Source organism: Aethalodelphis obliquidens, unplaced genomic scaffold (assembly GCF_003676395.1).
Source record: "Aethalodelphis obliquidens isolate GAN/ISIS:26980383/991018 unplaced genomic scaffold, ASM367639v1 scaffold10, whole genome shotgun sequence".
NCBI classification, from domain to species: Eukaryota; Metazoa; Chordata; class Mammalia; order Artiodactyla; family Delphinidae; genus Aethalodelphis; species Aethalodelphis obliquidens.
Window position 1 is genome coordinate 43534437 of NW_020837954.1, and position 23401 is coordinate 43557837.

At 44.7% G+C, this 23401-nt stretch overlaps 1 protein-coding gene across 1 annotated transcript in view; it reads left to right on the top strand.

Moving 5' to 3' along the window:
* Positions 1 to 11978, top strand: part of TTC9 (tetratricopeptide repeat domain 9) — a 35140-nt gene extending 23162 nt beyond the window's left edge. The window contains exons 2-3 of the mRNA XM_027111640.1: positions 4849 to 5031; positions 7768 to 11978. Coding sequence (XP_026967441.1) covers positions 4849 to 5031; positions 7768 to 7847 — 263 coding nt within the window. The 3' untranslated portion in view covers positions 7848 to 11978. The remainder of the gene's footprint in view (positions 1 to 4848; positions 5032 to 7767) is intronic.
* The last annotated feature ends 11423 nt before the right edge of the window (positions 11979 to 23401 follow it).

Genomic DNA, 23401 nt, shown 5'->3' on the forward strand with positions numbered 1-23401 from the left:
CAATGTGGAAGAGAACTCGTGGATCCTCAGTGGATCCAAAATGGCAAGCTAGGATCTCCCGGGATGACGGGATCCAAGCACGTGAGTGTAACAGCAGAGGGAACATGCTTCAGGGGTTCCCTCATGCTAGTCAGTTCTGACTCCTGGGTGCCGCTTGAATGAATCCCTTTCTCCTGCCTTTCTGCCTCAGCTTGAGTCAACCGAGTCACCATTATTTTATCATCCAAATCCACTCTTGCCCTAAGAATAAAGTCCCAGATCCTCAACATGAACCAGGAGGGTCTGTGTGTCCTGGTTTCATCTTGCTTCTCTAGCTTTATCCCCTTTTACCCTTCCCTTCAGTCTCTCTGCTCCAGCTGGGCTTGGCTACTCAAACCTCCTCAAATAAGCCATAATCTCTCTTTCTTTCTATCTTCCTTCCTTCCTTCCTTCCTTCCTTCCTTTCTTTCTTTTCTCTTTCTTTCTTTCCTTCCTTCCTCCTTTTTCTTTCTTTCTTTCCTTCTTCCTTCCTTCCTCCATCTTTCCCTCCCCCCCCCCCCCCCACACAGAAAGCTTTTTCTCCTTTCCACCTACATCAACTGTTCTCACACAAGCGTGATTCCCCCCGCCCCCCACCAGGGGACATCTGGCGATATCTGGAGACATTGTTTTGCTTGTCACAATTGGCATCTAATGTGTAGAACACAAGGATGTTGCTAGACATCCTACAATGCACAGGACATCCCCCCCCTAACAAACAATTACCCAGCTTAAAATATTTATGGTGCTGAGGTTGAGAAACACACAACCTTTGGAACCCAGCTTAAACACCGCTTCTTCCAAGAAGCCTCCCACGATACTTGATCTAGGTTTAGGGCCCTCCCCCCTCAGGAGGCTCCCACTCATCACTTCTCCTTCACAGCTCTTGGCACACGGGGGTATTTGAGATAACGCACCATCTGCCCTCCCCAGCAGTCCATCAGCTCCAGGACGGGGCAGGGCGTTTGGTTCACCACCTCATCCCAGTGCCCTGTACAGTGCTCTGTGCAGTTAGTTTTTGTTTTGTTGACCCTGGGACCCAAAGGAAGGCTGTTTACACAGGTGCCCTGTCTTTTACGAGGGGTGATGTGGTTTCTAAAGGCTTCACACGTAGACCCACAGGTACCCATGGGCAAGAGCACCGCCTTGGGAGCCAGACAGAAGTGGGAGGATATCGTAATTCCGCCACCTCCTAGTTGAGTGACCTCCAGCAGGTTACCTACTTTCTCTGGAACTGGGTTTCATCATCAGTAAAAGAAGCATAACGGAGAACCTGTTTCATAGATTTGCTGTGAAGATGAAAAGACATAGTATATGTAAGGTACTGAGGTAAGGTAAGGTATCCTCTGACACAAGGTAAGGGATTAACGACAGAGAGGAAGAAAGGGCAATGGGACAAAATGACCTAGTCTCAGGGTTTCCTGCAGCCCCCAGGCCCTGGGTAGCAGGCAGAGAAACGTGGAAGAAACATCAAGAGACTGCTGGTCAACCTCTCCTTCTTAACTTCTTCAACTCTAAAATGTGCCTACAAACATCCCATTTTACTTATCCCATGGACTTGTTATATGTACCCCAGATAACTCCCCACCCAAACAAGAGAGGTACCTAAACATCACCCGCAGGTAGGGCTGAGTGCAGCCCAGACTGTCTCTTGCCTCCTCCACCCTGGGTCTTCTTAAGAGCTCTGGCCTGCCACCCCTTGTTTCTTATCTGGATTCCCCCTCTGGGTGCAGACTTTTGGGAAGGCAGCCCATCTGGACCCGAGCTAACTCCAGATTTCTCCATCTCCCTGGGCTCTGCCTCTGGTGCCAATAGGGCCTCCACACCCTGTAACCTGCCGGGCCCCACCTCCCCTGCGGTCTGAACCCAGGTCCACAACCAGGTCTCACAGTTCACACCAGATCTGCAGGGGAATTCCAGGCATTTTCACTGAATGAGTCCTGGAAATCGACTGCTATCCTTCTTTTGCCCAAGGTGGGGGGACGGTGTGTTAGCGGGAGGACTTTCCCGTTTCCAGGCCTTTTTGCTTCCCCCCCACCCCAGTTTTAGACATTCAAACACTGTTTTTTAAAACAAACAGAGATCCATTTCCTAGACTGCTCAGGTCAGCAAACAGAAGTGTCTGAGGATGGAGGGCTGGACAGGAAGAGGGCTCTCAGCTGAGAACAGAGGACACGAGATGGCCTGTGGAAGCTTGGACAGGAAACCCTTCAGTTCTGGGGGCAGCTGTTAGAGCCAAGTCCCACACAGGTAGCAGCCAGTGAGGTTCCCAGGCGGGAACCTCATGACAGAAGCCCTCCCTGTCCGCAGAGCTGTGAAAGCACCAAGGCAAACTCCAGCAGCAACGGGGTAGGGCAGGGGGGCAGGGGGGCCTCCACCCCACAGCTGAGGGAAGAGAGGGCAGGGAGCTGGTGGCATCAGCTCGGCAGGGTGGACCCCTAGTGTGCCAGCAGGTCTGCGTGTCTCTGAGACCACAGCCACCCACGCCCATGCCCACGGGGTTAGCAACCTGCTGCTTCTGTCGACTTGTTTGGCTTCCTGCCCTGTAGCGAGTGGAACGTGATGGGTCAATTTCCAGATCTGGGCTGATTCTCTGCCACTTCCTGGTTGTCATAGCGCCAACTCAGCCTGCAAAAGGATGTTTTTTGTTTGGGTTTTTTTTGTTTTTTTGGGTCTAAAATGCCCGATGAAAGATCTGGTCTCTTAATCAGCAGTTCACATCCCTGGGAAGTTATTTAAGGAATCAAAGCAGCAGAAGTTAGACCCCTGAAGATTAAAATCAGTGACTTGACTCTATCCCGAGGATGATTCTTCCAACGTGGGAGAAACCTGGGTGCAAAGGAGCAGCGCATCAGCATCCTCCCACGTCCCACGTCCTACCAGCCAGGTCTTGGCAGGAAGCAGCAGTTTGACCTGCTAAGTCTGTTTTCATTCACTTTGAAGAAGCAGACAGGTGCCCTTCCGCCACCGCACCCCACCCCCTTTTAAAAAATTCCTCCAGTGTGTTTGACACCCCTCTTTGCCTTTAGTCAATGCCTACTGAATGCTTGAGGGATGGAATGGAGGCCGAGGTAGCTCAGCAGGGCTGGGATTAGGGTGAGGCAAGTGAGGCCCCTAGGGCACAGTATGTAAGGAGATGCTCACTCAAGGGTACAAGCTTCCTCACCCTCGCCCTAGCCCTGGCCCTGTGACTGATCGCTGTGAGAGAAAGCTTCAAGGGGGAGACGGTTTACTCAGAGATAACTGACTCTGGAATAGGAAGGAGCCCCACATAGGCAGCTGCCAGCCTCAGCTTCCTCTTGCCTGGGACCCCCAGGTCTCTCACGCCCAGAGGTGTGCTCTGTATAAGGCTGGTCACTAGCCCGTCAGAGGCCCCTGCTCCCAGGGACTGCAGAGACAAACGTGTGGAAGAGAACTTGAGGAAAGTAGAGGCAGTTGTCACCACAGGATTGCAGGGGCTGCAAAGAATTATAATGACATGAAGTAACAGTGTGGGTGTTTACTATGTGCCAAGCCCTGTGTCAAATACTGTGCCACCATTTCATATAATCCCTTCAACAGCTCAGTGAGGAACCTGGGCTCTGGAGCTGGACAGTTTTGATTTAAATCTCAGCCTTGCCTCTTTCATGTTGTGTGTCCTTGGGAAGTTACTTAAACCTCTCTGGGCCTCAGCTTCCTCATCTGTAAAATGGGAATAATACTTGGACCTTCGTTATAGTATCCCAAAGATTCTATCAGGTGAGACAAGTAAAGCAACGAAGGAAGCATCCGGCACAAGGGAAGCGTTTGACAAATATTGGCCAAGGTTAGTATTGTCATTGCCTCTTGTGGCTTGTCCCTACCGTAGCCACAACAAAAGTGTCACAGACTGATGGCTTATACAATAGATACGTTCTGTCTCATGGTTCTGGAGGCTAGGAGTCCAAGATCAAGGTGTTGGCAGGGTTGATTCCTTCCGAGAGCTGTGCCTCTCTCCTAGCTTCAGGTAGCCCCAGGCATTCCTTGGCCATCTTTTCCCTGTGTCTCTTCACATCGTCTTTCCTGTGTGTCTGTCTTGGTGTCCAAACTTCTCATTTGTCTTAGTCTCTTTGGGCTGCTGTAACAAAAGTATTGCACAGTGGGTGGCTCAAACAACAACCACTTATTTCTCACAGTTCTAGGGGCTGGGAAGTCCAAGATCAAGACACCGCAGATTCAGTGTCTGGTGAGGGCCCACTTCCTGGTTCATAGATGGCTGTTGTCTCACTGTGTCCTCACATAGCAGAAGGGGTGAGGGAGCTCTCTGGGGTCTCTTTTATAAGAGCACGAATCCCAGTCATAAGGGCCCCACCCTCAATACCTAGTCACCTCCCAAAGACCTCACCTCCAAATACCGTCACTCTGGGAATTAGTTTTCAACATGTGAATGTTTGGGGGGACACAAACATTCAGTCTATTGTACCCTTTTTATAAGGACACTGGTAAGATTGGATTAGAACCCACTCTAATGACCTCTTTTTAACTTGATTACCTTTGTAAAGACCCTATTTCCAAAGAAGGTCACATTCTAAAGCACTGGGGGTTAGGACTCAGCGAGGGGGGCGGGGGGCATAATTCAATCCATATTACAAGGTCAGGTAACTTGCTCAAGGTCACAGAGCTTGTTGAAGATGAAACTGGATCCTAGAACCCTGGATTATTTGATGACAAACTCCACGGCATAAACCCCACCGTAAAGCCCCAGCACTCGTAAACCTTCTCCGGTCAGAGAGGAAAAACCAAAGGGAGACATTCAGAGCCTGCTGCTGTTGTGGTGATGACACTATCCCTTCTTTCTCCCTTCCTCTGTAGCCTGCCTGCTCCAGGCTGAGCTGGTGAACTATGAACGAGTCAAAGAGTACTGCCTCAAAGTCCTGAAGAAAGAAGGGGAGAATTTCAAGGCCCTTTACCGGTCCGGCGTGGCCTTCTACCACCTTGGAGACTACGACAAAGCACTCTACTACCTGAAAGAAGCAAGGACCCGACAGCCAACAGGTAAGGCAGCAACTGCTCTTTCCTTACCACCAGCCCCCTGGGGCAGCTCCCAGGCCGTCTCATTGCCGTGGTCAGAGTTCCTGGCTGGCAGGGCCAGGCAGGGAGGGAAATGGCAAATGAAGGGTCAGGTGTGTGCTAGGTCCTGGAACAAGGAGAACACATAGTCCATGCCTTTGCCTGGGGTCTGAGTTCCAGGGAGCTTGGGCATCTCTTCTTTTCAAATAGAATATGGAATTCTTCATTTCTCCAACCGAGAATCCAGCCCTCTTTACTTATTCAACGGGTACATATTGTATTCTTACTATGTGCCAAGATTTGTGCTGGGTGCCAAGGATGGAGATGAGAAGACGTGGTCCCCACTTGTGAGGAGCTCACATTGTGGTTGATGAGACAGAATACAAATGGATAATCTGGGGGCTAAGCCCAACATCCTCCAGGAAGCATGCTCCAACTCCTTCAGTCAGATCCTAGTCCTTAGAGCAGGTGTCATCTGTACCATTTGCTTAAATCACATCCACTAGCCCCGCCATTCATTCATGCCACAGGTATATATTGAGCAGGTACAATGGGCCAGGAACTCTTCTAGGTGCTGGGTAAATAGCAGGGAACAAAAAAAAGTTGCTACCTTCAAGGACTTTATGTTATAATGGAAGGAGATGGACAGTAAACAGACAAATGGATAACGTAATATTTAGTAGTAGTAAGTGCTATGAAGGAAGTAAAGCAGAGTCAGAGGATCAAGATTAAAGGGGGTGCTATTTCAGACCAGGTGGTCAGGAACACCCTCTCTGAGGAGGTATCATTTATTTTTTAATAAATTTATTTATTTATTTTTGGCTGAGTTGGGTCTTTGTTGCTGCGCAGGGGCTTTCTCTAGTTGTGGTGAGCGGGGGCTGCTCTTCGTCGCGGTGTGCAGGCTTCTCATTGTGGTGCCTTCTCTTGTTGTGGAGCACGGGCTCTAGGCGCACAGGCTTCAGTAGTTGCTGCTCACAGGCTCCGTAGTTGTGGCTCGCGGGCTCTGGAGCGCAGGCTCCGTAGTTGTGGCGCACGGGCTTAGTTGCTCCGCGGCGTGTGGGATCTTCCCGGACCAGGGATCAAACCCGTGTCCCCTGCACCGGCAGGCGGATTCTCAACCACTGCGCCACCAGGGAACACTTGAGAAGGTATCATTTAAACCATGACTTTGACTTGCTGTTGCCGTGGTTGTTCATATGGATGATTTCTTTTTAATGCAATTCTCCTTCCAAGGAGTCTTGCTAGGATGAATTTGCAAATACCCAATATGCTTTTTTCTTTATTTTTTTAAAGAACACTAATATCTTTATTTTTATGTGTTGTTGATTTGTTTTCTGTATATAAATCGTGTTCCCCCAGCTCTACTATAAGCCACTTGAGGATCAAGAATGGGATTCATTCAACAGAGTTTTCTTGAGCACCTGCTATCTGCCAGTACTGTTCTGGGTGCCCTGCCAGGCATTCTGGAATATTATACAGCATTCATTTGTGCTTGTGGAAGTAAACATCTCAGGCAGCCTAATTCATATTTTGGTGTGTGCAGGGCTAAATAGTTGTTCTATGTTTAGAACACTCACTAATTTAAGGGCTGGAACTGGGGGGAAATTCCCCAGTTTGTGGTGAGGTGGTTGCCTAACCTTACTAGTAAGAACGAGATAAGACAATGAAGCAAATTTCTTCTAAACTCTCCAACTGAAAAACATTACAGGGGCTTCCCTGGTGGCGCAGTGGTTAAGAATCCGCCTGCCAATGCAGGAGACACGGGTTCGAGCCCTGGTCCAGGAAGATCCCACATGCCGTGGAGCAACTAAGCCCGTGAGCCACAACTACTGACCCTGCGCTCTAGAGCCCGCGAGCCACAACTACTGAGCCCACGTGCCACAACTACTGAAGCCCGTGCACCTACAGCCCATGCTCCCAACAAGAGAAGCCACCGCAATGAGAAGCCCGCGCACCGCAACGAAGAGTAGCCCCCGCTCGCCACAGCTACAGAAAGCCTGCGTGCAGCAACGAAGACCCAACACAGCCAAAAATAAATAAAATTATTTTAAAAAAAAAAACATTACAATCAACTAATATTTATTGATCATTTGGATTAAGCCCTTTTAGACATATCTACTTTGGTCCTCATAGCAATTTTATGAGGAAGATATTATGATCCCTGGGAGAGGCAGCCTTTGGATTCAGATGCAGCAACTATGTGTGTCTCCTTGGGCATCTGACTTAATCTCTCCGGGGCCCAGTTTTAACTTTGGTCACAGTGAGGATGATGAAACATACCTTACAGGATTATAATGAGGGTTCAGTGAGACGATGAAGGTTAAAAACATGGCATAAAGTAGGCACTCAAAAACGGAGGTTGTTTCTTGCAGACGAGACAGGAGGCTCAGAGAAACTTCTAAGTTGCCTGAGGTTAAACTCCAACTAACTGTGCTGACTCAGGACCACTGGGGTTTGCTGCTCCATAGACATAAGGGGAGAAATTCCCCTGTCTCTCCTCTCCTTGCCATCTGTCCTCTGGGTCACAGGGACCTGTCCACGTGGAGACGTGGAGCAGTCAGAGAGAGGAACCACATCCTGGTTGCCCTTCAGCCACACTGGACCTTGGCTGGGTGCGTCTGGCTTGTCCATGGTCTGCAGATACAGCTTTGGTCTGATTCTCCACAGACCCAAGAGTTCCCCTCACCAGCTGTTCCCTAAGGTGTGTTTCTCTCCTCACAGACACCAACGTGATTCGATATATCCAGCTGACGGAGATGAAGCTCAGCAGATGCTCCCAGAGAGAGAAGGAAGCCATGTAACTGGAACACCTTTCTAGAGCCGAGCCTAACCCGGGACATCCAGGCACCTGCTGGTGGAGAGCTCTTCCCAGAGTTCTGTTCCTTTCTCCCCACTTCCTCCTCCTATTGCCCCTCAACTCTTTGTCTACTCCCAGTGTGAAAAGAAGGAGACGTGCAGATTTGGAATCTGGTGGGTTGCCCTGACAAGGGATATCCTCTTTCCGGTAGGGCAGCCGCTGAGAGGGACCTAACTTCAGCGGGAACAGCCGGAGAGGACTGTCACAGGTTGGGAATGCCATTGCAGCTTTGACTTGGGCCAGTGCTTCCGGCAGAGGCAGAGCCTGGCAGGTGCACCATCCCAAAGGCGTCGGGCACGGAGCCCACGGGCTGGACCCCTCCACAGCTGCCTGACAGACTGCAGCATCTCAAGGCAACTGTGACAAATCCAGGGATGAGACAGACACCAGAAGCGTTGGTTAAGCCAACAGAGTCTGAGAGTCTGTGCACTGGATTCCTGCACACAGACCCGCTCCCCACCCCCAAAACCTCAGGCCCTGCCTCCCTCCCTCGCTCGTTGTCTTGGTGTGTGCTTTCTCCTCTCCCACTTGGGGATCTGAGACTCTGCCAGGATTCACATGCCATCGAAGCCCACTCTCAGTGCCCTCTGGTGACCACACATACCATTCTCCCAGACTCCCAGCCAGCAGGCAGCTGTGACAGCAGAAGGGCAGGGTAGAGTGGGCCAGGGGCTGACCACATAGGGATGGGGAGAGGGAGAGATGATATCTAGGGGAAAGAGCATTGTATAGACTGGGAGACTGAACTGCGGACGAATTAAGTGTAAATAAAAATAAATTAACAGGCAGCAGTTCCTGTCATTTCTGTTGAAAGCGGCCCACTTCCTCACTTTTACTCCCTCCCGCAACCCTCGATCAGAGCTGCTTGCAGCCAGGTAGGATGGGACTTCCCCCAAAACAATGAGCCATTTGCGCAGTGGTGTACAATGCTGGCTGCGCCTTTGTGCTTTTACAGTAGGCTGGCATTGTGGAGACTGCCCAGGGATTTGGCTATGCGGGAACCTGTAGCCTCTCTTTTGATGAAATTACCTGGACTCAATATCTACAAATATTTGTTGAATGACTAAATGATGACTGCAGACTGGCTCTCCTGCCTTAAACTAATTTTATCCCAGCCTAGTCTCCCGATACCGATGCCCTTTTTGCGATGCCATGTTGCTTCAGTCAAATAAGAGACGCTTACTGAGGGCTTCTTGTTTGCCTGTCATTGTGCAGTTTGCCCTGGGACATAGGATGTAGTCCCAGTCTTCAAGGAGTTGGAAGAGTTGAGAAATAGTCATAGGAGATTATTACCAATGATACCTTTAATTTATATGATGCTTTAAAATTTTCGAAGCACTTTCATGTATTTTTTGTGTGATCCGTGAGATAATATTGTACAAATTAAAATATATACAGATGCAATAATATTAATAGTGAGCATTTATTAAATGCACTGTCCTCAGATCTTTACATGTATAATCTCATTTCTTTTGTGCAATTACCCTACTATTCCCATCTGATGGATAAGAAAACTGAAAAAGAGGAAACTAGCCCAACGTTGCATGGCCTTAAGTGGCATAGCTAGGATTTGAACCGAGTCTGTCTGACTCCAGAGCTTCAGCTGTTAACTACTCCGTAGTTAGTTGCTGCCCTAAAAAGTATAATATTGGGTAGTTACAACGATTCAAAAGCAGGACAGTATGTGTGACAAACCTTGACTACGTCAATGATGGTACGTGGGCTGCCTTTCATATTTAGCCCAAGGTGAAAAATTGTCCCTAACACTTGACTCCCTAGTGGCGGAAAAGGCAGCTGAGACGCAGCAGTTATTTCTGTGTATTGTTTATTCTCCTTGCTGACGGGCCAGCACGTATCCAAACAATCCACCTAGCATTCCTCACCCCATCCCCAGCTTTGGGGAAGAGTCACAGTTACAGGTAGAGATTGAAAGGAAACACAAAGTTAATTCTGGCTTATTTGTTTCATCAGAGGCTCCAACACTGCAGGATCCAATCACTTCTGAGGGGCCCAGAAGCCGGCAGCACAGTTTATATTCACATAGCTCCTCAAAGGCTTCTAACGGGGGCTGCAAGAAGGTGCTAGAAATATCCAGGGGCCCCCAGTTGGTTGCCTATAGCTCACCCTCTGGAGAAGGGAAAAAGGGAAAAACGCTGATACTGCTGCCACATCCTCCCCCACCCCTACCATGTCCTCCTCTCTGCCCTCTCCCCCCAAAATGATTTCACATGACCCCAACTCAAATCCACCCCGCAGCACGCATCGTACAGGCAAACGTGCAGAACTCCCCTCTTCCTGAGGCTCCAGCCCAGAACGTTTGCGAGTTGGCAGACTGCTTGTTAGGATCTGAAGGATGAAGATGAGGTCAGAGGTGGTGTGCAGAACCAGTTCAAATGGGCAGGGTCTTCCTTTGGTCTTCGTGCCATGAAGAAGGACTCAGAGTAACTATTCGCAGCGTGGAACAGGAGAGGGGTCTTGCCTCACCGAGTGAGTTGGGGCAGAGCTGGACAGATGGGGATGATAAGATTGCTGCCATCCTTCCAAAGAAAACGGTTGAAAACCAGAACTAGGTGAGGACAACCTCATGGGACCTCATAGAACAAGCGACCAGGTCTTCTGCTTGTCTGGTAACGTAGGTACGCGTGCTGGGAACTCCATTCACTGTGACCCAAAGTTAAATGATCCCAAAGAGAAAAGCTGCCTGGGACTTGTTTGAGATGGTGGGACTGAACTTCCTGTGCGTTTGTCCAGAGACTTCAGAGAGCCGGTAGGCAACATCAGCTCTGTTCCCCTTAACAAACCATCAGCTTCCTTCTCCTCGTCCCTCCCCCAAACAGGGACTGGTATTTAATTATACGTTTTGTTTGCAGATATCACTGCTGAGCTATACTTGGAGCGCTCATCCTGGATCTGACCTGCTTTGCCATCTCCCGCTTGGACTTTTGTGATAGACTCTTTGGGGAAAAAATATTATACTTTTATTGTAATTATTATGAAAGCCTCACATGTGTATTGTAGAAATATTAGGGGAAAAAAAAGATAAATTCCGCCCCATAATCCTACTACCAGAGACAGATATTGTTATCCTTATGGATGTATCTTTTGGTTGTTTTTGGTATAAATGTACACATGCACATGCATTTTTTTAAACAAAGATTGGATCATACTGTACATACTCTTTAATAACTCACTTTTCAAAATGTGTATTTATATTGTAGAATATGTAATGCATACACAGGTACAAAATTCAAGAATTACAAAAAGATCTGGAGTCGGAAGTAACTCTCTTTCCTGCCCTGTCTGCCAGCCTCTAGTTTCTCTCCAGCTACTTGTATATCCTTTCAGAGACAGTTACGCATTTTCAAATGTATGTATCTATTTTGTCACAAATGGTAGCACATGGGACACACTTTCTGCACCTTGTGCTACTTCACCCACTATAACACGAACGTACCATTTTTTGCTGGTCTCGCAAACTGTTTCAACAGCGTCCTCATTATGTGGGTGGACCCTCATTTGGTAACCGATCTTCCAATAGTGATTATCTCATGCGTTCCCAATCTTTATTGTAAATAACATTGCAACAGACATTCTTGTAGCTAAATTTTGCACATATCTAGGACTATTTCCTGAGGATAAAATCTGAGAAGGATGTCGTTTGGCTATCTTTAAGAATTTTGATATATTTTACCAACTGCCCTCCGGAGAGTTTGTACCAAAGCACTCTTCTACTTGCAGGCTTGAGAGTGCCCTGTTCCCTGCACCCTCACTACAGGTGGGTATTATCACTTACCAAATCTTTACCAATTTGAGAGGAAAATAATAGTATATCAATGTTATATGAACTCACAATTCTTTATTAGTGAAGAGCATCTTCATATGCTTATTGACCATTTGTACCTCCTTCTTTGTGATTTTCCTATTTATTTGATATTGGTATGTTTATTATCAATATGTAATTTTATTAAGAGTATTATTTTGGGCAAGAAACACTGCCAAGTATGCTTTCCAAGTGCTTTGTTTTCAAATTTTGTTTATGGTGCTTTTTGACATACATAAATTCTTAATTCTGCAATTCATTTGTTCCTCTGTTGCCAGCTTCTTCTGCCTACGGTTCACCTTTTCATTTCTAGCAGAGTGGCCCTTCTAAAACACCATCTGATTATGTCATGCCACAGCTTAGAAATCTTTAGTGGCTGCTCATCACTTTTAGAATAAAGGCCAGACTCAGCATAACACACAAGGTCTTTCATGTGATTTCTCCCACTGACACGTCCTGGTCCTCTTCCCAAGGTTCCCTACATTCTACTGTTGCCTAGCTTCTTGTGATTCCCCGAACCCATTGTTCTGGGGTCTCTGGGCCTTTCCATGCTGTTCCCTCTGCCCAGTTGGCTATGCCTCACCCCTCCAGTCCACTCTTTGCCATGCTAACTCCTATAGGACTTGTTCAAGTCATCACTGCTTGAAAGCCTTCCTTGATTCCTTAGTCTGCATTCCAAACAACATGAGTCTACCTCTGCCTGGCATCTGCTACAAATAGGAATCAGAACTTCCTATTCCTATTCGTCTGGTCCACTATCCGGATGTTCCTCAGGGCAGACACTGTGGTTTATTCATCTTTGCAGCTAGAATGCCTAGTACAATGCCTGGCACATACTAAGTGGCCAATAAACGTTGAGCATTGAACCTGGAATGAATGATGGATCCGGTGGCAAATGTTACTTGAAGTAAGTGCAGGGCTCACTGGATCTTGGCTTCTGAGGACTGAAGAAATCCTAGGAGACTTGGGTTAGAAGAGAAGCTATGGGGCTTCCCTGGTGGCGCAGCAGTTGAGAGTCTGCCTGCTAATGCAGGGGACGCGGGTTCGAGCCCTGGTCTGGGAGGATCCCACATGCCGCGGAGCAACTGGGCCCGTGAGCCACAACTACTGAGCCTGTGCGTCTGGAGCCTGCGCTCCGCAACAAGAGAGGCCGCGATAGTGAGAGGCCCGCGCACCGCGATGAAGAGTGGCCCCCGCTTGCCACAACTAGAGAAAGCCCTCGCACAGAAACGAAGACACAACACAGCAAAAATAAATAAATAAATTACGGAACTCCTACCCCCAACATCTAAAAAATCACTTCTGTCATATAGTCACAAGCCCAACCAGATTCAAAGAGAGGGGATATAGACCCCATCTCTCAGTTAGAGGTGTGTCAAAGAATCAGTGACCACGTTCTAAAACAAAAACCACCTAAAAAAAAAAAAGAAGAGAAGCTATGTGCTCCAGTGCTGTGCTTTTTCCAAAACATCAGAATCACTTGAAGCAACTTTTTAAAAATACATAATCTCAGGCTGTGCCTTAGATCCATTGAATCATGGGGATGATGCTCAAGCTACTATAGTTTTTTAACGTCCTGAAAGTTTCCGCTGACCAGCCAGGTTAAGGAGCCACTGCTGAGGTAGACCAGCAGGCAGTCAGAACACCCAGCTCCACTATTTCAAATCCTGGGATCTTTCGGCGTGGACAGATGGAGCTTTGTTTGAATACCAGCTTTGATGTCTACTAGCTGTGTGACCTTGGGGCAGTTGCTTGACTTTTCTGATCCTCATTTTCCTCACCTATACATGGCATAATGTCATATTTCTTAAAAGGCTGTTGGGAGGATTAAGAAGTACCTGTCTCCTAGCTCAGTACTTGGCACAGAGTAAGCATGGGATAAACATTCATTTCTTCCTCCCACCCTGCTCAGCCTCAGTTTCCTCATTTATAGTGTGGCTACTAATACCTGTATGTTTATCTTCTGTATTTCCCTACACTGCACTCTAGAAGAAAGTGAACTTCCAGCAGGCCCCTGGGTTACTCTCTGATCAAATAGAACAAGTATAGATACTTGGGGGTTAGGGGAGCAGAGGAAGCCCCATACTCCATCGCGTGCCTTCTGCAAGCATATATCAGACTCCACAGCAATCGGTTGGAATAATTCTGATGGTTTGCAGAACCAGGTGTTTCCTAGTCACACCCAAAGATCAACACAGTTCTCTTGCTGCAGTTGCTCCCACAGGCTAGCGGCTTCTGCGCTGCAAGGAGAAGGCAATTGTCAGGGAAGAGGATAGCCATCGCCCACTCTCCTTCCAATGCCATGGTATCCACATCCTGTGCCTCAGAGCAGGAAAGACAAAACTGGCTGCAAGGCCAAAACAGCTGATCTGCAGCTGCTTAGATTAAAGTGCCCCTGCTTCCCACTCCCAATGCCTGCACTTTCTCTTCCCACCAGCCCAGAGCGGGTAACACAGGCAGGGAAAATGCATTCAGTCCATCAGGCATGACAGAGTTCAAATTACCAAGTCAGCATGAAAAGTCCCCCTCTAAATGGACTGAAATTGGATTCTGTAAAAAAACCACCCTCAGTGAGGCCCTTGGCTATTCATATTTGCTAAGACATGGAGAAGGGGGAGAAGGCAGAGGCCCCTGCAAAATGTTGGGAATCTCAGCTGTTCTGTTGAATTGCTTGTCTGGAAGGAAGCCAACAATTGAAAGCCAGATTTGCCCTGTCTTCAGCATCTCACAGAGTATTAGGGCTGGAAAGGATCTTAAAACTCAATAGTTCAACCTCTCAACTTACAGATGAGGGATCAAGTCCAGAGAAGATAAGTGACTTCTTCAAGGTCACACAGCTAGTAAGTAACAAAGCCAGAACTAGAACTCACATTAGTTTTCACATCAGTTTTCTAACAACAAATTTAACTTCTACCCAGTGAACCAAAATACACTTGCAAAGCATCTTTCTTTTTTTAATGTAATGCTGTGACATTACTCTCTTCTAAAGAAAGAAGGAACATAATACTCATGAAATCATTCCCTCACTCAATATTTATCATTCCTATCACTTCACTGTAGGTGGTTAACGAGGTATTGTCTCTGCTTGAGAAACTCACAGTCTACAGGGAAGAAGGAAAAGTAAACAGGCAACTTCAAATCTGTGTAATAAATGTTACAGAAAACACCAAGGGCACAGCAAGAAGGGGCATCTATAGCAATCCTGAAGGATCAAGGAAGATTTTCCCGAGGGAGTGCCAATGAGAGGAGCAGAAGTGGTAAGAGAGGGGTCAGCTTCAGACCAGGGTCAATGGCAAAGCTCTGTTACTCCCTTTCCTGGATACCATATGAAAGGATTTGAGGCCGTCAGCATGAGCTGTCTTTTCTCACCCTTTCCCTGTTTTCTCATGCCTGGGCTCAGGCAATGGCAATGTCACTTTAGTACCCTTATAGGCCCAAGGGCTGAGAAGTCACAGAAAACTCTGCAGACTCTATCTGATTAAATCCCCTCTGTGCAGAGTAGGGACAAGTACACCTGTTATCTCTGAGTGCAATCAGAAGCTCTTCAACACTTGTGATTTCCATAATAGGTGAAAATTCTACACTAGGTTTCACAAATGTAGCTCCAGAGCCATCACGGAATGCATACTTTTGATATATTCCATTGTTTTATGTTCCTTTTTCCCTCTAATCTCAGCCTCTTTATTCTAGAACAGCACTGTCCATAAGAAATATAATGTGAGCTACCTGTATAATTTTAAATTTTCTAGTAGCCAACCTTAAAAAAGTAAAAATAAACAGAGAAAATTACTTTTAGTAATATTTTCTAAATAAAATTAAGAAAACAATCAAAAAATTAAATCATCAGGAATAAATTTAGCAAAAGCGCAAAACTGATACTCTGAAGACTACAAAACATTGTTGAATAAAATTAAAGAAGACCTGAATAAATGGAAAGACTTTCCATATTCATGAATTGAAAGTCTTAAGATTGTTAAGACAGTAATATTTTCTGGGACTTACCTGATGGTCCAGTGGTTAAGACTCCACCCTTCTACTGCAGGGGGCAGGGGTTCGAACACTGGTTGGGGAAGATCATGCATGCCTCGTGGTGTGGCCAAAAAAAAAAAAAAAATAGTAATACTTTCCAAGTTGATCTATGGATTCAACACAAACTCTATTAATATCCCAACTGATTTCTTTGCAGAAATTGACAAACTGATCCTAGACTTCATATGGAAATTCAAGAGACCCAGGATATCCAAAATAATCTTTAAAAGGAAGAGCAAAGTTGGATGACCCACACTTCTTGATTTCAAAATTGACTACAAAGCTACAGTAATTAAGACAGTGTGATACTGGCATATAGATCAATGGAATAGAAATAATAGTCCAGAAATAAACCCTCTCACTTGTGGTAAATTCATGTTCGACAAGGGTGCTAAGACAATTCAATGGGGGAAGAAGAGTCTTTTCAACAAACAGTGCTGGGACACCTGGATAACCATATGCCAAAGAATGAAGTTGGACTGCTACTTCACATCATATACAAAATATTTACTCAAAATGGATTGAAAATCTAAATCTAAGAGCTAAAACTATAGAACTCTTAAGAAAAGAACTTTGGCGTAAATCTTTATGATCTTGGATTAGGTGATGATTTCCTGGGTATGACACCAAAAGCACCAGCAACAAAAGTAAAAATAGATGAACTGGACCTTTTATCTATTAAAATTAAAAACTTCTGTGCTTCAGAGGACACCATCAGGAAAGCAAAATGACAATACACAGAATGGGAGAAATTTTTGCAATCATCTATGTGATAAGATAATTGTATCTAGAATATATAAAGAACTATTAAACCCTATAATAAAAAGACAATGGGCAAAAGCATCTGAATAGACATTTCTCCAAAGAAGGTATACAAATGGCCACTAAACACATTAACAAATGCTCAACACATCATTAGCTACTAGAGAAATGCAAATCAAAAGTACAGTGAGACACCCCTTCATACCCACTAGGATGACTATCATCAAAAGACAGATAACAAGTGTCCCGATGCAGGGAATTGGAATCCTTATACACTGCTTGTAGTAATATAATGTGGTACAGCTGCCGTGGAAAACATTTTGGCAGTTCCTCAAATGGTTAAACATAAAGTTACTGTATAACCCAGCAGTTCCGCTCCTAGGTATATACCTAAGAGAACTGAATACATATGTCCACACAAAAACTTACACACTAATATTCATAGCAGTATTATTCATAAAAGCTAAAAAGTGGGGAAAATCCGGATGTTCATCAACTGATGAATGGATAAATAATATGTGACATATCTGTACAATGGAATGAAATTAAGTAGTGATACATTGTACAACATGGGTGAACCTTGAAAACATTAAGTGAAAGCAGCTAGTCACTAAATACCACATACGTACGATTCAATGTTTATGAAATTTCCAGAACAGGCAAATACTAGAGGCAGAGAGGAGATTACTGGCTGCCCAGAGCTGGAGATTTGGGCGTGGTGGTGGGAGGATTGGGGGGTGATGCCTCAGTGGTGCAGGGTTTCTTGCTGAAACGTGATGAAAATGTTCTAAGATTGATCATGGTGGTGGATGCACAACTCTGTGAATATACCGAAAGACTTTGTCAAGTACATTTTTTTTTTTGGCTGCACTGCCCGTTTGGGGGATCTTAGTTCCCCCACCTGGGATTCAGTCTGGACCCTCAGCAGTGAAAGCGCCAAGTCTGAACCACTGGACCCCCAGGGAATTCTCTCAAGTACATTTTAAATGAGTGAATTTTATCCCAATAAAACTGTTTACGTAATGTATTTTATTTAGCCTAAGATATCTAAAATATTACCATTACAGCATATAATCAATATAGAAATTATTAATGATGTATTTACATTCTATTTTTATAATCCAGTGTGTAATTTACACTGACAGCACATCTCCATTTGAACTAGTCACATGTTAATTGCTCAATAGTCATGCGTGGCTAGTGGTTACTGTATTGGACAGCAAAATTCTAGAGCTTCAAGGACCGTCCTATGTCATCAGGGGCCTTCCTGGTTATTTTAATCTTGCTCTTTCATGGAGTTTCCATGTCCCCCAACTCCAGACCCTTCCGTAGCTGCTGCCACTGAACCAAGGCAGAGGGGCAAGGATTGCAACATTGTAGGAGAGAGGGCAGCAGGGGAGAAGAGAGCGCAGTCATCTGCTCCCTGGGCCTCTACTTCTGACCCCACTCTGGCTCACACACCTTTTGTAATGTGAGCCAATCAGAGTTCAACTTCAGACTTTAACACTTATTTGCTGTGTGTCTCATTTCTGAAACTAAGGATAATAACAGTACCATTCTCAAAGATTTCCTGTGAAGATTAAATGCAATAATGGGGGTAAACTGCTTTGGATGGCGTCTGGTACAAAGTAAGCATTCTTTAGCATTAGCTAATTATTTAATGATAATAATAACAATAGTAATAAGATGAGAAGGAGGAAGAAGAAGGAGCAGAGGAATATTTTTAACATAATATATAATTATATACATTATATATGCATATTATATATAAATATTATAATATAATGTAGTATATTTCTTATCCATTCATCCTTATCTGCATCTTTGTCATCCGTTCATCCATTGATGGACACTTAGGTTGTTTGCATATCTTGGCTATTGTAAATAATGCTGCAATGAATGAGCAGAGGAATATTATCATTCCTAACATCTCTAGGTTTTAGCAGAGTGCCTGGCATATAATAGATACTCAGGAAACCATAGCTCTCCACCCTGGAAGCTTATGACATCCCCGACAGTTGGTTCTCTAGTCTCTGCGTGAATGCCTCCAGGGAGTTTCATATCAAATAGAGCCCATTCCATTTTTAGGTACTTCTACTTGTTGAAATCCACCATCTTATATTGGACTGGAACTTATAAAATGCACAGATCTCACGTCTTACCAAGTATGCAAACTGATAAGTCCTAATAATGAATACTCCCCTGCAACCAACACAACAATCATGATATAGAACATTGCTGTCACCCTAGAAAGTTCTCTCATGCCCCTTTCCAGTTAATCTCCTCCCGGAAACCCTAGAAGTAACCACTATTCCAATTTCTAACCCCATAGATTGGTCTTGCAAAAATAAAAATTGCTTTTAAAGTTCATGTAAATGGAATAATACAGTATCGTCACATTGTATTTTTATCTCAATGCCCAATTTTATTCCTATTGCATTTAATCGTATTGATTTCAGTCTTCCCTTACAGCTTGTTGTGAGCATTTTCGTCTTGATCCCATCACCCATATCTGCTCATTTCTCCCACCTGGTGCCACCTACAGATTTGATAATAATTCTTTCTTGTCCTTCGCCCAACAGGACACAAGAACAAAGATGGAGTCCAGCAGTACCTGACTAGAAATCTCCACTAATTTGAAAACGTAGGAGATGAGAAGCATTGTGGAGGTGCTGCCAAAAAGGGGGCATGGGGAGAGGCTCCATGTTGATGGAGAAGACTGAGTTCTGCCTGGATTCATGGAAAGAGGGCAGTGCTGACATGGCATCCTGCTGGGGAGAGCGCAGGGCTGCAGAGGAAGGGCTGAGACTCACATGCATAGAAATGAGTGCTGAGCTGGAGGGAGGAAAAGAGCTTGGGGCGGGGCGTATGGAGAACCGAGGACCCATCACTCACCCATAGTTAGAGGGCCACAAAAGTTTCCAAGATCATCTCGGAAGTCCTGAGCTAAGGTTATTGTTTGGTCTGGTTTTACGTTTGGTTTTATTTGTATTGATAAGTCCCAAATGGAGTCTGGCAGCTTATAAGAAAAATTATTTTCCTGGATTTAGAATCTACTGAAATTGTTAAAACCGTGGAGCGCTCTTAGTCTCTCCCCAGCTTCAAATCAGTGAGGCTTTGGGTACCTGCTGAGTGCAGGCTGGAAGGTGGAGCTGCGGGAAAGGATGTTTGGGACTTGTTGGTTCTTTTCATCTTTCAGTCAGGGGATAATTCTGGTAAAGTAAAGCCCACCTTATCAAGATGTTCTTTAAACTTTTACTTTTTGATTACTTTTGATTCAGCATCATAGGGGCTTCTGTTTCTTTGACACACATGTGAACTCAGAAATGTAGATAAGTGCATGACCTATAACAAAGGAAACCTGAACCTCCATCTGCCATCATTGGCTTTGGTACCTTGAACGTGTGGCAGGCCTCATTTACCTTATCCTCAACTATAAATGGGTGAAGGTGAGTCAGAATCCTGTCTGGGTATCAGGAGCACCCAGCCAGCATTTAGAAAATACAGATGTGGGGTCCTGGAAACTGCATTTTTTTAGAAGCTAAAATTCTGATAGAGGTTCACAGAGTCATATTTGGGAATCGCTGAACTGTTGAGGTCTCTGGCAGTTCTAATAGTCTATAAACATGTGGTAGGAGATCCTAGCTGACACCAAACAGAATTGGTCCTTTCTGGTCCATGTATTTATTTCGTTTATTTGCACGCATCAATATACATATTGGTCAAAGTTGAGAAAACGCTTTTTTTTTTTTTTTTTCCAGAGATTTAGAGAAGATGGAGAGATAGACATAAAGACAGTAGGGATGGAGTGTCTGACCATCAGGTCTGGTTATAAGTTCACGGTAGATTGACATTTGATGGAAACTTCTATGATGAGGAAATGAGGAGATTAAAAAGGTATGCCAGGGGAGTTCCCTACTGGCCTAGAGTTTAGGATTCCAGGCTTTCACTGCTGTGGGCCAGGTGCAGTCTGGTCGGGGGAACATAATTCAGCATAAGCAAGGTACTGACACCTCATCCCCAGTGGACTGAACTGTGAAACCTTTGAGCATGAGGTTACTTAGGCCTCTTAGGTACCATCAGAGCCGTCATTGAACTTGTAGAAGAATTAAATTCTTTCACTTCCTCCATTCTCCTTCTGCTCCTTGTAACCACAGCTACCTTTTAAGCCACTAAGTCCCACTTTCCTAGACTGGGTCTAATCTTACACCTGCCCAGGTTTGCACCAGTTTCTAGTTAAAAGAACCCAAGGTCTTAGCCGAAGCGTGTTCTGAGATCCAGAAAAAGGAATGGTAAAACAGAAGAAGAAAGGGAGCTGAGAGAAACTAAAACTCTTTGTCAATCATGTTGCTCACTTTGCAGTTAAGAAACTGAGGCACAGAGCACTCATGCACAGCAAGAGCGTTGCTAGCCTGGTCTTCAGTCTTTCTGGGATTCACTGTACAGAGACTTCAAAGTCTCTCTTTAGGACTGCTGGAGGTTGCTTAAATTGACTTCCTACATCCCCTGGCAGGTGGCAATAGGGGAATTTTGAATAAGACTATTAATAGAAGGTATGCATTAGGGAATATCTAGTGAACCCACTAATAGAAGAATTATGTCTGGTGACTTAAAAAAAAAAACTCATACTGAATATTGCTGGTGTTAAACTCTGAATATATGCCGAGGCCAAGAATGTTTGATGTGGCAAAGGTGTACTGGTGATGTGGCTCCCTCTTGCTACTGGTCTATATGCAAAGACTTTATTCAAAGATGAGCTCACTAAAGTATAAAGTTAATTTCAATATAGAATGTAATCCAGTTCTTAGCATACCTGATGGCATTATATCCTGGCTTAGAGTTTAAAAATCGTAGCAGTTCACACATTCCCTATGGAGAACCTGGGACCTAGATGGGTGAACAGCAGTGCTTCTCAAACTTTGATGTGCCCAAGAATCACCTTGGAGATCTAGTTAAAATGCAGATAAACTACTGAATGGGAGAAAATATCTGCAAATGATATGAGTGATAAGGGGTTAATACCCAAAATTTATAAACCGCTCATACAACTCAATATTAGAAAAGGAAAACAACAAAGAACACAATTTTTTAAATGGGCAGAAGACCTGAATAGACATTTTTCCAAAGAAGACATCCAGGTAGGCAACAGGCATATGAAAAGATGCTCAGCATCGCTAATCATCAGAGAAATGCAAAGCGAAACCACAATGAGAGATCAACTCACACTTGTCAAAATGGCCATTATCAAGAAGTCTACAAATAACAAATGTTGGTGAGGATGTAGAGAAAAGAGAACTCTAGTACACTGTTGGAGGGATTGTAAATTGGTGCAGCTGCTGTGGAAAACAGTATGGAGGTTCCTCAAAAAATTAAAAATAGAAGTACCGTATGATCCAGCAATCCTACTCCTGGGTATACATCCGAAGAAAACGAAAACGCTAATTTGAAAAGATACATGCATATGTTCATGGCAGCATTATCTACAATAGCCAAGATATGGAAGCAACCTAAGTGTCCATCGACAGATGAATGGATAAAGAAGGTGTGGTATATATACACCATGGAATATTACTCAGCCACAAAGAGAATGAAATTCTGCCATTTGCAAGGACATGGATGGGCCTAAAGAGTATTATCCTTAGTGAAATAATTCAGACAAATACTCTACATTATCACTTATATGTGGAATCTAAAAAATAAAACAAATGAATGTATATAACAAAACAGAAACAGACTCACAGATATAAACAGACAAAATAATGATTACCAGTGGGGAAAAGGTCAGGGGAGGGGCAAGATAGGGGTATGGGATTAAGAGACACAAACTGCTGTGTATAAAATAAATAAGCAACAAGGATACACTGTACAGGACAGGGAAATATAGCCATTATTTTATAATAACTTTAAATGAAGTATTATCTATAAAAATATTGAATCACTATGTTGTATAGCTGAAATTAATGTAAAATGGTAAGTCAACTATACCTCAATTAAAAAAAATGCAGATTAGGATTCAGTAGGTCTGGAGGGAGGCCCAAGATTCTGCCTTTCTAACAAGACGTGGGAGATGCTCTGCAGCTGGTGTATGGGCCATGCTCTGAGTAGAGAGAGAAGAGAGTAGCCTGACTCCTGAGCAGAGACAGCCAGCCTGCAGAGTCCTAACCCTGCATCCAGATACTCCTCTGACCATATCTTTATCTAGCTACATGTTGTTTATAAATAAACTACTGTATGCTTAAGTCTCACTGAGACTTTTGGGTATTCCAGCACTCCAAACATCTTGGGAATCAGGATCTGAACTCCACAAGCCACCTCTACTTCCAACCCCTTTTGCTAACCTCTAAGTTCTTCTTTGCACAGTCACCCTAATCCAAACCCTATAATGCATACTCCCCAATTTACTTTATTTCCCTGTTTTCCTCCCTGTGAGATAATTTGCTTCTATAATAGGAAACGTCAGTTGACTTCTATGCGCTAGAACAGTGTTTTACGGTCCTATCAGGTTTGTAAACATCATTTTATGAGACAGTTATTATTAGAACAACCATTTTACTGACAAGAAACTTGAGAACCAGAAGGGTTAAATAAACTGCCCAAGGTCGTGGAATTAATAAGTGGAAATACCGAGATGTGATCCCAGACCATCTGACTCCAAAGCCCACATTCTTGGCCACTGTAATGTGGGAAGTTGTCCTGGGAGCGTGAGCAATCCATTCTCCCTGGGATGTCAAAGACTCTTACTGCCTCTTCTCAGCCAAACTGTATCTGGTCCTAACCCACTCTGGCTGCTTTCATCTCTCGTTAGCCTGGAACAAAGTTACATTAGGTCCTGAATGTCCGGGATCAAAGTCTGGGTTAACCTTTGAGCCTCTTCAGCACTAGAGAAG